Source organism: Cricetulus griseus (assembly GCF_003668045.3).
Source record: "Cricetulus griseus strain 17A/GY chromosome 1 unlocalized genomic scaffold, alternate assembly CriGri-PICRH-1.0 chr1_0, whole genome shotgun sequence".
NCBI classification, from domain to species: Eukaryota; Metazoa; Chordata; class Mammalia; order Rodentia; family Cricetidae; genus Cricetulus; species Cricetulus griseus.
The window spans coordinates 54,216,255-54,229,770 of NW_023276806.1; the positions used below are offsets into that span (position 1 = coordinate 54,216,255).

The window sequence follows — 13,516 nt, forward strand, 5'->3', positions numbered from 1 at the left end:
TCTCTCTCAGCTCTCAGGTCACTTCCTTGGGGAAGCCTGGCCTGGCCTAGATATGTGTGTTGTTTCATAGCTCACATAACTACTGCTATTTAAATATTTCTGGGTTTTAAAGGCCTGAGCTCTGTGAGAGCAGGGACAGCTCTCAGCTGCTGGATGCTAAGCATTCTCCTCTCAGCCTTGCAGAGTGAAGCTAAGGTGGGGGAAGGGATGCAGAGGCGCTGCTCAGTCAGCTGTGGAATGGATTGTGCCCTCCTCCTCAAACACACATGATGAAGGCTACCCTCAGCATGGAAGGTCTTGGAGACTGGACCCTAAGGGCGGTGTTTGTGTGTGTGTGTGTGTGTGTGTGTATGTATGCACATGCTGGTAATCAGAGCTAGGTGAAAGTGTGTGGGGGGGCTCATAGTGGGGCAGTATATTTATAGGAAGTGACATCAGAAAGCCTGCTTTCTTTCTGCCCACCATAAAGATGAATTGAGAAGATGATCCTCTGAAAGCTGAAGTTCTGGATCCTGACGCAGATGCCAGCCTCCATAGCATGTGTACACAAACACAACTTAATTAATATAATTTAAGCAACCCATTCTAGGCTTTTTTGGTGTTGTTGTGTATGTTTTGGTTTGTTTTGAGGCAGGGACTCACTGCTTGGCTCAGACTGGTCTTGAACTTGTGGCCCTTCTGCCCCAGACTTTTTGCTGGGATTACTGATGGTTACCACCATGTTCAGCTCTAACCCATATTTCTCCTCTTCTCCATCCTCTTCAGTTCTCCCTTCCCTCCCTGTCCTTCCCTCTTACTCCTTTTTTCTTTCTTTCTTTTTCTGGGGTCGGGGTTGAACCCAGGGCCAGGTGCATCTTTTGTATGTTAGCCTGGACTGAAGGCTGGCAGGAGTCCCTGGAGCCCCCCCCCCACCCCAATTCACAGCTAAGGTGGGACTTCGTAAAGTACTATTTTCAAATGTACCTTCACCTCAGGAACACAGCAACTGCAGTTCAGATACAGCATTGGAGGCACTCAGCAAAATACCTGCCAGAAGCAGGAGAAAACACCACCGCAGCACTGGCTATCAGTTTTCCTAAGCCTCCAGGGATGCGAGAACCATGTATGGTCATGGTAGCAAAGAATGAGCCCATAGCCCCTCTTCCTGACCAAGGTATGCACACTTCATGTGGTTACTATAACACAGGCACACATGCTGCCCTAAACAAAAGAAGGACAAATCTAGCCCTATGTTCTTGCTTCCCTGTGGTGAACACTATATGCACACAAACCCAGCTCTTTTGCCACTCTATCTTTTGGGATGCAGCTACATAAAGTTGAAATTGAGGCTTCTATCCTAGAGTCTCCATTAAATGCTTTCAAGCTAATACCTGCTTGTGGTGGCAGTTCATGTCCTAGATGGAGTTCTAATGAGCACTCACCATGCCTGATCTGATTGAAGCCCCATTATGCCTCCACGAAGGCAGGGCTGCCTCTCAGCCTTGCAGCAGGCAGATGTCACAAGATGACACTAATTTGCTCAAAGTGGGAAACCGGCTCCCCAGGCTTTCATCGCATTGTGTAGTGAAAGCAAGTCCAGGATTCAGATGGCACTGTCTCAGAAGCAAGGGTTTTTATAGAAAAAAAAAATTACAAGGGCTTAGAACTATCCTGCATTCATACCAAACGGCCTCCAAAGGACCTGTTGCCCTGTTCTTGATATCACTAGGAGGAAGGACTGCTGTGGCAGCAGATGGTGACAAGGCTGTTTGAAAATGGCTGGTGGCACCTGAGACTCCAGTGTTTGTGATTTGCCCTCTTATTCCTTCGTAAAGGCAAGCTTGTGCTTCCTTCGGGTAAGAGCATATATTCAAATTATTTGTTTATCTACTATGTGTGCATGTGTGTATGTGAGGGTACATGTGTGCACTGAGTAGGGGACTGCATATGGAAGAGAGAGGACAACCTGCTGGCTCTCATCTTCCACCATGTGGGAGCCAGGGCTGGAACTCAGGTCGTCAGGCTAAGCAGCAAGCCCCCTTACCCACTGAGCAGCCCCGTGAGCATACTTCATGATGACTCAGTGTTTATTGTCTACACTGCAGTCCAAACTTTGATAGGATCAGAAGTGCTCTGTTTTCTGGAAAGAACACTTGACTGCGTATTTGTGACAAACACACCCTTTTCTGTTTGTTGAAGTTGTTATGAAGTGGACTTGAGTGGATCATTTGACCTTGCTGGGAGGCGGTTTACAAGTGCTGTGGGGAAGAGAAGTTTCCGGGAAAGAAAAGAACCTGGGGAAAGAGGCTGGCCAGGAAAGAGGATGCTGACAACCTATTGATGTCTGTGTGGGGTGTGCTGTGTTTATTCACAGCATGTACATGGTACCCTGGGTTGAAAGAGTACGGGGCCGGGGAGAATAGACTAAGGAAGAGTGTGAATTTGGAGGAAGACGATGGCTTTGTAGTTTTCCCTATACAGTGAAACAAAGTTCCAGGCACTGACTAAGGTCAGGGAGCAGATGGCTTTATCAGGGAAGATCATATAGACTCAGAACTCAAGCCTAAATCTATTAAGCCACAGCCTTGAGTTAAACTCACCACTCACTGCTTGCCTTTTCTCACACAGGGCTGAGCTGTCTTTGCTAAGGTCTCTTGAGCTACCCCCACCCCACCCCTTATAGTGCTTCCCTCCCCATAGTGCCCACTGGGTCTCCACCTCTGGTCTTGCCTCTGCATGCACAAACACTGGTCTTGACAATCACAGTGACTGATGTGTACTGAGCTTTACATAAGCAGAGTGGGGACATTAAATGACATCTATGTGCTTGCCTATCATTCTTCAAGGATGCTGAGAGGATGGCCTTGGGAAGATCACTAGGATTCTTTTTTTCTTTTTCTTTTCAGATTTATGTTATTGTTTTTAATGGTGTGTGTCTGTTTGTGTGTATGCTCAGGTACACATATATCCCTTCATGCACATGAGTGCAGATGCCCACGGAGGCCAGAAGAGAGTCAGACTGGAGTTACAAGTAGTCACGACTTTCCCAATGTGGGTACCAGGAACCAAAGGGCTCTCTGAGTCATCTCTCAGTCACCAGGACGCGACCAGTATTAGTGCTTTTTACCCAGATTTTCATGATTACAGTGAGAAACGGTGGCAGAAAGTAAATGCTATATGTAGAATTCAGATTGGAACAAGCTGAGACATTTTGTTGCCCAGAAGTTACGTTGGGTGGAATAGAGTAGACAGCACAAAACCTAAGCTGGTGTTCTCTAATATTAGTTTTCTTAGAGCCTGCTTTGAGGTCACTAAGGAGCTGTGCCAGTCTGTTTCAGGATGAAGGATGCATCGTACAGCTTTCTAAGCAACCTTCCCCTCTCTGGCCCTTGCCCTACCCTCGTGGCATTACCCCCCTGTTCATTACCACACACACACACGCATGGGTGTGCTCACATTTATAAGCTGGCTCTTTCCATTCACTTTAGGAATAACTCTTTTTTCTAGAAATGTTCTCTTTTGAGTGTTCAGACTGAATAATGATGCCCATAGACAAGATGGCAACACATCCAGGGATTCTAGGCAGGAGGGAATGTATGATCAGACCTTGGTCAAGACACTAAGCTTCTCTAACTCTGGGCTCACCTGTCTGCAGAGGCTCACCAGTCTGTCTGCAGGGGCTCACCTTTCTGCAGGGGTCACCTGTCTGCAGGGGTCAGTAGGGAGTGTGCTTTTGGGAGTTCAGCTACACACTTAGAGCTGGGAGTACCTGGCTCTTGGCCTTTTCATGCTGATAGATTCACTGTTCCATTTGAACTGAAAGCTTAATCTTTAAGAAGGCACCTCCCTCCCCATGGTACTTAGTTTTCTGCCACTGCCTTCCATTTTTCATCACTTACTCTCCTGCTTTTGCTGACAGCTGGACTTCCCTTCAGCTTTGAAAACCACACCAGAAAGCTGGTGCCCTTTGGAGGCAATGCCTCCAATTCTTTAAGTTTAGTTTATTTAAGACCTAGGAAGAAAAAAGATGAAAATGTAGTTATGAGACAAAGAATAAGTATACTCAGGCTGGAGTTGTCTAGTAGAACTTTCTCTAGTGAGAGTTGAGGAGATGACTTAGTTATATTAAAGTGCTTGTTTAGCAAGAATGAAGATCTGGGTTTGATTGCCAGAACTCATGTAAAGAAAGCCAGTTGTGGTGGTTCACCCTTGTAATCCCAGTGCTAGGGAGGCAGAGACAGGTGGATCCTTGGAGCTCACTGGCTAGCCAGTCTAGCCTACTTAGTGAGCTCTGGGCCAGTGAGAAACCTTGTCCCCCAAAAAACCCTAAACCCCCCCAAAACAAAAAGGTGGATGGCTGGCACCTGAGGAATAATACCTAAGGTTGTCCACATACACTCACGTATACTTATACATGGGGACAGCTGAGCACAGATATGGAGAGGCGCACACACACACACACACACACACACACACACACACACACACACACACACACACACACGAGATGTGCCCAGTCTGTCCTGTATTGTAGCCACTTGGCAACGATGGCTACTGAGTACTGAGTACTTGGAATGTGGTAAGCAGAACTGAGGGCAAGAATATTACATGTTATTTAATTTCAAGTATAAACAGACCCAAGTGCCAAAATCAAAAACACCAATGACAGTTTATGCTGGAGAGGATGTGGAGAAACGGGAACACTTCTCCACTGCTGGTGGGAGTGCCAACTTGTACAGCCACTTTGGAAATCAGTATGGCGACTCCTCAAGAAAATGGGAATCAGTCTACCACAAGATCCAGCAATTCCACTCTTAGGCATATACCCAAAAGAAGCACATTCATACAACAAGGACATCTGTTCAACGATGTTCATAGCAGCACTATTTGTAATAGCCAGAAACTGGAAGCAGCCTAGATGTCCCCCAACCGAAGAATGGATAGAGAAAATGTGGTACATTTACACAATGGAGTACTACTCAGCAGAAAAAAACAATGGAATCTTGAAGAAACCATTCTGAGTGAGGTAACCCAATCACAACAAAGACAAACATGATATGTATTCACTCATATGTGGATTTTAGACATAGAGTAAAGGATTACTATCCTACAATCCACACTGCCAGAGATACTAGTAAACAAGGAGGACTCTAAAAGAGACAAACATTGTCCCCTGGAGAAGGGGAAAGGGTCAAGGTCCCCTGAGCAAATTGAGAGCAAGGGAGGAGGGGGGAGGGAGCTATGAGAATGAGAAGGGAAGAAGAGGAAGGATGCAGAGGTCATGAGGGAGCAGAAAGGTTGAGTCAGGGAAGAATAGAAGAAAGGGTATGTGATAGGTAGGGTTTTAGTTGGGGGGGTGGTAGGGGAGGACGGGAGGGAGAAGGGAACTGGGATTGTCATGTAAAACAATCTTGTTTCTAATTCAAATAAAAAAATCTGAAAAAAAAAAAACAACAAAAAACCCAGCCCCAAGTGTTCAGTAGCATGGCCACCATAGTGGATGAGCAGGTGTAGAAGTCACTTGCACACTCGTCCTAGCTCTCACCTTCTCTCTCTGTTAGTCTGGGGGCTCAGGAAGGCTAAGGACAAAGATGTTGGCACCTCAGCTGCTGCCAGCCAGTTCTGTGTCCTGTACGGAACTCTGTATCTCTATTTTCTGGGGTGTAACTTGGGGACAAGAGCTACTGCTTCACAGGGCTGTGGTGAGGACTGAAGGGGTTAACATGAGGCTGTGCTCATAAAAGCAGTAGTACTGGCCTGATGCTTGGGCAGGCTTTTGTCCTTCAAGCCTCTGATGCGGAAATTAATTTCTTAAATGGTCTCTTAAGAAATTACCTCTCTGTGTAGCTTTTCTCAATTTCCATCTTGTTTTCACCTGCCTTAAACTGATCAGCTTGCTCCTCACCCAGCTCCTGTTTCTGCCACATGCTATGGTATTTTTATGCATGTCCTTGTCCCAGTATCTCTAGAATGTTTCAAGACTGAACCTGACACTGGCTATAATCACTTTGATCGAAGACTATATTTTTCCAAGTCAACAGAAATTTTGTTTTGTTTTGTTGAGATAGGGTCTTGTTTTGTAGCTCATACAGGTCTTGAACTAGATAACCCTTCTGCCTCTGCCCTCTGCATGCTGCGGTTATAGGTGTGAGCCACCATGCCTGATTCCAGTAGTTTTTCATTTCTTTCTGTGTTCTATGCCCATGTGTGTATGCCTGGTGCCTATTTATTTCTGTCTTATACCTCTGCCACCAGAGGCAAGGCCTCTAATTGAATCTGTAGCTAGGACAGCAGCTAGTAAGCCCAGTGATCTTCTGGTCTTCATCCCAGAACAGTGCTAGGTAAAGGCAGCAAGCCACCATGCTCAGCTTTTTACATAGTTTCTGGAGGTTGGAGCTTGGGTCCTCAGCAACTGTCCTACTCACTGAGCCATCTCCCAGCCCTCTAGTTTCTTTCCTTAAGGTTTGTATTCCCCAGACCAATAGACTAATAATGTGAAAAAGTTCTATTTACTGCATCTTTCAGCTTCCATACTTTAAAACAGGGCTAATTAAATTATTGTGAAAACTAAAAATAAAAAGGCTGTGAAGACAGAGGTAGCTAATAATTCATTATCAGATGAGATCATGTATGTGGAAGCATTTTGTAAACTAAAATCATGTTTGCATGGTAATTATGAAAGTTGAGGATGGTGAGAAAGGCAGCCCAAGGGAACTCCTGTTTACCTGTATGAGGTGCCTCCAGCCTGTGGATGTTCCCATCCCAAGTCCACCTCCTCCACCTCTTACAGACCCTGACACAGTTTGATTTGGTCAGGGCTGGGCTACTTGCTTTAACAAGAACAAGCCTGCCGGGCAGGCTCTGTCAATGTTAAGGCTGGAGGCTGGAGGGTTGCCCAGAGACGCTTCAGGCAGGGTAAACTAGAATAACTCTGTGAGACACACTGCATGATGGCAATCAGGACTGCTGAGTATTAGTGGAGGAAAACCCTTAGGACAATGATGATAAAGTGGTAACCGGAAGTAAGAACCATGGAAAGCAAGCCCTATGGAAGGGTCACCAAGCCATCAAAAACAAGGGTCTCTGAGCTCTTGCAACCACCTCCCAAACAAAGGCCCTCGAAGTGTCTTTAGAGTACCAATGCCAGTGTCACCTGGGTGCTTGTTATAGATGTGGACCTACTAAGTAAGAATATATAGTTGAATAAAGTCTCCATTATACCAGGAGCTGCACTGAACACAAAGCCAAACCCATCTCCTTCCCTTGGCCTCTACCTGGCAGTACAGAAGAATAGCAGACACTTAGAAGTTCTGCTCTAGGGCAAGTGCACAGGGACTTTTATCGAGAACCCTCTTGACTCTCTCAGGTGCCAAGGGACCAGAAGAGAGGATGCTGGCTCATAACACCCCTGCCAGAATCCACCTTTCAGGGTTAGCTTTCTGGATTTGAATAGCCATACTGCAGGCACTGCCTAAGGTCTACCCCAACACTAGAACTAGATAGAGCTCTGGCCTCTCTAGACTGGCCATGTTGTGAACCCCTAGCTTCTCCTAGCATCCCTAGGTCCTTCTGGTGCACAATAGGGGAGTTTGGCCACTGCTTCTGTCTTCCCACTTAAACAGAATTCAGCAGTGTGGGTCATGGAGAGACAGCAGGCTGTCTGGGAGACCCCAAAAGGGATCCCTTTACCATCCTTTCTAACAAGTGGCTGCTCTGCAGTTGCTGTTGAAAATGTGTGGGAGAGAGAAGGGGCTATAAGCTTTGTTTGAGTCAAACAACTTCCACCCCCCCCCCACTCCCAGCAACAGACAGTCTTTTCAGAAGCACCTAGTAGGCATCACCAAGTGAAAACCCAAAGTTGCATCAATCATGGTGAGGGAGAAAGGACACCACCTTCCCACTTGCCATATATGGCATGTGACTTTCAACCAGGAACAGTCTTGCTTCCTGTTGGACACAACCCTGAACAGCCCAGAGCAGCACAATGATAGGAAAACGCTGAGCAGACAACAATAAACCAAGGAATAAACAGTGCCTAGGTTTTTCTTCAAACCAACATATGTGGCTGGGTAGGTTGTAGTGTTTTATTTATATTGCTATGCAACAGAGGGGAAGGGAAAAAAAAAGGTGATTTCAGCGCAGTCAGGATTATACCAAGCGCTGTGACTGTAGTCCCCAAAGTTAGACCTGATAAAGGAAGGGCAGACATTAACTAGCAGATCAGAAGTTAATTTAGTCAGGCCAGGGACCAGGCTTTACTTTGGGTTTTAAAGCATTCATCACTTGGTGTGAGAACAGCTGAGTTCCCTGGGCCGGGAAGCGTTGTGCTGTTTCTGAAAGGTGTGGTTGAATGTTTAGCAATCTAGAAACACAGCTGAGGGGAACGTCAAGCCAGCTGCCTGGACGAGGCTCCAAACAGATCTGTGAATCGCAGACCACAAAACACACTCTGCAGCTTCCTTGCCTGCCTCCTGGTCAGCTTCTGGCAGGACAGGAGTATTAATCACCCGGGGAGACCCTGTACCTCAAAAGGAAAAACATCTATGTGTGTATAGATATACTCAAGTCACAGCTGAAGTTTTCCTTCCAGGAAAACTCCAGTCAGTAAAGAAACTTTAGAAGCCAGGGTGGAGCATCTGTGGAATCCGGTTCCCTTAGTGACAGGAAGTCAGGTGCATGAATAATTTATCCCATACAATTGACTTCCCCAAGGGGCTAGCTATCTGTTTCAGTTTGTCCCTTTCTCTTTACCAAGAAGGTTGCCTGCACCTGCTGCTCATCCAGGGCCTGCCCTCTCACTGGGAGCCACTGGGTTCTCTTAGCTCTCTCCTGGTTCAGTCTACGAAAGCAAAGTTCAACATCTATACAATGAAGTTAGGCCTGAGAAAGGCAGGCCGGCACTCTGATAAAGTTGGCAATTAATGTCTAAATGTCAGGAAGGCTGTTCGCATCCATGTGTCGCTCATTCACTCTACAGAGAGTTAATAGGTCCTATGTGCTGGACACCAGTCTAGTTGCTGAGGGCAATGGCTGTGAAAACAACAGGAAATAACTTCCTATTCTCAGGAGTGGTAAGCTTTAGTGGGGAAAATACCCAAGTATAAGTTATGGTATAGTTATCCACCAAAGCACTTAGCACACATGGATACAATTTGCCAACAGTAAGGGTATCAGGAGGAAGACGGTTACTATTTATCGAATGGTTCCTGTGTGCCAGACAGTTAGTAAAATAAAAATAAAAATAAAAATAAGAAATAACTTTAAGCCCCTACTATGTAGGACTGCCATAAGAAGGTGGGATCAGGTACTTCACACATTTCCTTTGAATCCTGCCACAACGCTGTCCCTCCAACTGTACAGATGAGAAGCTCTCCTGGAAGTAGGACTAGTTTGCTCAGGCATGCCCCCTCTGTCTAAGTACATCTCTGCACTCAGGCCTCATGGCTTTGTTACTCAGAGGTCTCACAGTTCTTGGCTCTGCTCCTCAGCTGGTGGCTTGCCTTTCCCACCTCTATCCCCCCAGCAATTCAGAGGCTGAGCTCCATGTCTCCCAGAAGATTTTTAGGCTTCTTGTTGATATTGGGGTTCCTTCTCTGAATTCTGTATTTGGGTCACATATAGGAAAAGCCATCTCTAACCTCGGACAGACACCCAAACCTCACTGGACTGCTGCTTTTCTTCCTCACTGGTGTGAAACTCGTCCCTTGGTCACACTCTGCCTAACTTTATTCTTGTTGCTCAGCATGCGCTGTTCTCCTTTGCTCAGCTGGAGTGGTAGCTTTGAGAGTAGTGCTTGAGGCTAATAGACACCATCTATCTAACAACTGTTTAATAGTGGTCCAAAACATGCCTGTGGGGTAGGATTACCTGGATGGTCTTCTAGAATGGCTTTCTGGGCCCCTTCCCCCCACGGTGTCTGATTCAGTAAGTCTGGCTTGAGGTGAGAATGTCCGTTTCTGAAAAATTCCCAGGGGACACTGATGCTGTTCATCCAGCAGCCACATTCTGAGGACAGCTTGTTAACTGGATCACCCACAGGGTTAAGATGGAGTAGGCGGTTTTGGAGTTCTGTCTCTGCCACTCAATAGCTGTGTGACCTGTTTGAGTCTCTGTGTCTTGCATGTCTTAAAATGGGGATGACCCCGCTTGCACACAACTGTAGTGAGCAAGGGGTGCAAAGATAGATGTGAGGTGCCTAGCACTGTCCCTGACCCATTGCAAATGTTTGATAAGTCTGGGGAAGCTGGCAAAAAATGAGCACTACGCCCAGCCAGCGACTTCCATCTTGAGCTCACATGAAACTTCGAATTTGTAAGCAGCGAGAGTGAAGGGTGTCAGTGTGGCGCGGCATCTATAATTAACAGCTTTTGAAATTAAGCCAGACTTCTAAAAAAAAAAATACAGCACAAGGACACTCAGAAATACTCCTTCCTGGAGTGTGATAGATGCAAATGCTCAGGTGTACAAAATCTATGTGTGTTTTTAAAATTCAGGGGATGCCCCCGATACTGCCTCGGAACTGTCTATTGCTAACCAATGTTGGTCATGACCTCGTGGTCTCTGAAGAGCTTAGAGCTGCTGGAGTCACCCAGGCTAATGGGTTGGTAGACACAAGTGGAGCTCACTGTTCAATAATTAACTACTGATTGTCCAGACAGCCTTCTCAGAGCAGATGAGACAACCATTGCCTCCAGCCCAGTAGGTTCAAAGCATCCTTGCTCCTGCTATACCCACTTCCCCCAAAGCAAGACTCCTGTCTCCCCTCAGGGTCTATCTAAGCAGCAATGCTAGCTAGCATTCTCTTAAGGGAAGGCCAATAGGGACTGTTCAGAAAGGACCTCTGATAGTTCTCCAGGGCCTGGGAGACAGTATTCCGGGCATGGTCCACCCCTAACCAGGTCCTGCTAACACAGGAGACTGGGACCAGGGCCCTTTCTCTGGCTGCCTCTGTGCATCTCTAACTGGGGACTGCTGCCAGGTCTACACCACCCTGCAAAGTTGAATGAGATCATTTCAGGAGTACTGGTTGTAGGCAGAGAGCCTGGTGGATGCTGCTGCCCTTCCAAACCCCCTCCATTCTCCAGCCTCTCATAGACCAGCACCCACCACTGCCCACCCCGCATTACCATCCCCTAATGCTCAAGAAAAGGACGACCCTTTCCCACTCCCTTAATTTTCCCAACTGTCCGTTTTTTCCCAACAAACCACCAGAGCCAGGCGCTGTGTTCACACACTCTTGGGAAGGGGCGCCACCCCAGGCAGCCGCAGGGTAGGGATTTCCCTCCCAGCTCCCTGGACCGGCCGCCGGGCTCCCCGGAGAAGGCAGAGCGCGAAGGGGGTGTGTGTGCACAGCAGGCTTCAGGGAGCGCCCGCCGCCAGGGCCCCAGACCTCGGGATGTGGGGGTCCGCTGGCTCCCCGCACCTGGTGCCACCCGCCGGGCGATGCCACCGAGGATGATGGCTCCTCTCGGGGAAGCACGGCACCGTGTCTTCTCTTCTCACTGGCTCTGGTGGCTCAAGCGTCTTTCTGTCCTTTCCCCCTCCATCCGTCCCCTCCCTCTTTGTCTGCTTAGCGCCTCTGGAACACCCTGCCTTCCCCCCAGGGCCCAACTCTATTGCGGTCACCTCCCTGGGGACCCCGGCCCCCTAGCTGGCCCGCCGGTTCGGGTCTCACCCAGAACAGCAGGTTGAAGCCGAGCAGCAGATACTTGATGCACCGCAGGCCCCCGCGAAAGCGCCCCATACTGCGACCCCGGCAGCGGGCTCCCGATTCCCCAGGCCCGCGCCGAGCCCCGGGAGCAGCGGGCGCCGGCGGGAGGGGCGGGGCGGGCTGGGAGGGGCGTGACCTGTGGGCGTGGCTTGCGGGCGGGGACCGGGGACGCGAGCGGCCAGCTGGGCTGGGATGGGGGAGCCCTAGGGTGGTGATCCGGGTCCCGCGCACCCGTTCCAGCCCCTCGGAGGTGGCACCACCTTTCTCCGCGCCGAAGGGTGCGGGCTCCTGTAGCTATCCGAGCATCTGTGCGCGAGCAGCGCACACCCGGGACGCGGGGTCCTTTTAGTCAGTGCCGAGTGCCCAGACTCCTTTGAGGCCGGTGGTTATGGTTGAAGTTATTCTCGGTAGCTATGGAAACGTAGGAAGGTGACTTCAGGTGGTAAAGCTAAGTAGGACCCGAAACCGGTAGACCCAGTGGCGAGGCGTCAGGAAGAGGGTCCCCAGGGCTGCGGTTAATCAGAGTCCTCCAAGCGCCCAGGCCGCGGAGGGCGCTGCTGAGGACCCTCCTTCCCGTCGCTGCGTTCCTAGAGGACTCTTACCTTAATAGGCAAGAACTGGGAGAACGCGCACCAGGAGGCGGCCCCTGAGCCCTGACTGCTCCCCAACCCGGCCCAGCCCAGCCCACCAGGCCAACGAGGAGGAATCAGACTTCCCACATCCTGCTGGGTTTGACAGATTGGGGACTTGAAAGGACTCCAAATTCTCAGGGTCTAGATTGAGATGTGAAGATGGTGGTGGTGTGGGGGGGGGGTTGTTCTGTTTTGGTTTGGTTTTATTAAGTTAGGCTACTGGCGAAGAATCCCGCACCCACTCCAGTTGACTGTCTACAATATGTGGTGTCAGACGACACGAGGGAGACAGGAAAGTGTAAAATCAGGGAGCTTGTGCATTAATTTAGCAACACTCTAAGTGCCAATTGTAGGCCAGGCATAGTAGCAAGCTCCAGGGACACCAGAAGAATGCCAGGCTTGCTATCACATCTTTACTGGAGGGCACGGATCTGTAAGCAAATCATCTGAGGGAGGTGCGTGGGCTAGGCGCTGGGCAAGAGCTTGGTCTCTGCCTTGACCAAGGAAGGCTTTCCTAGGAAGAGTGGGCCTGATCCTGACTTGGAAAATGAATGAGTCCCAGTAGAGAGGGACACAACCTAGCCTAGGATCAGGAGTGGGGGAGATAGCCAGGGTGAGGGGACTCAGGGGGGCATCAGAGCAAATCACAGTGGGCAGGTAGCTGACTGGTGTGCCATACTGTCCCATTATCCTTGGGCCTCTCTTTCCCATCTCAACATGGAGATTGTAGTACCTGATTCAAAAGAGTTGTGAAGGTTAACGAGTGAATATATGCAAAGTGCCCAGATCAGTAATGGGCATGAAGTACGATACAAGAGGTAGCTAGGACACTAGCAACCATTCAGTCTCTACCATGTTACTATTGCAGCCTGTATCTCCATCTAGTGCATTTTATTTATGAAAATGAGAAGAAAAATGAAAGTGCTGATCCTCATAGTAACAGTGAGCTAGAGACAAAGATAGAAGTCATTAGGTATGCAGAGGGGAAGCCTTAGTTTCAGTCACACAGCTCTCTGTCTGTCACCTGTTTTGCTATGAAAGAGGAACTAAATTAGTGAGTAGTCTCCACTACCCAGTAGGCATTCAGTAACTCAACAGGGAGCAGTGATGTTATACTGTTGTGTTAACTGATGTTATATTGTTGAATTTTATGCCTGTAATATTTAGAGATTATATATTCTGTTGTCTCTGGGAA

At 48.5% G+C, this 13,516-nt stretch overlaps 1 protein-coding gene across 1 annotated transcript in view; it reads right to left on the reverse strand.

The window, feature by feature from the left end:
- Positions 1-11,805, reverse strand: part of Tspan2 (tetraspanin 2) — a 37,479-nt gene extending 25,674 nt beyond the window's left edge. Inside the window, exon 1 of the mRNA XM_027393818.2 lies at positions 11,654-11,805. Within this exon, the coding sequence (XP_027249619.1) occupies positions 11,654-11,722 (69 nt within the window). The 5' untranslated portion in view covers positions 11,723-11,805. The remainder of the gene's footprint in view (positions 1-11,653) is intronic.
- Between the last annotated feature and the right edge of the window lie 1,711 nt (positions 11,806-13,516).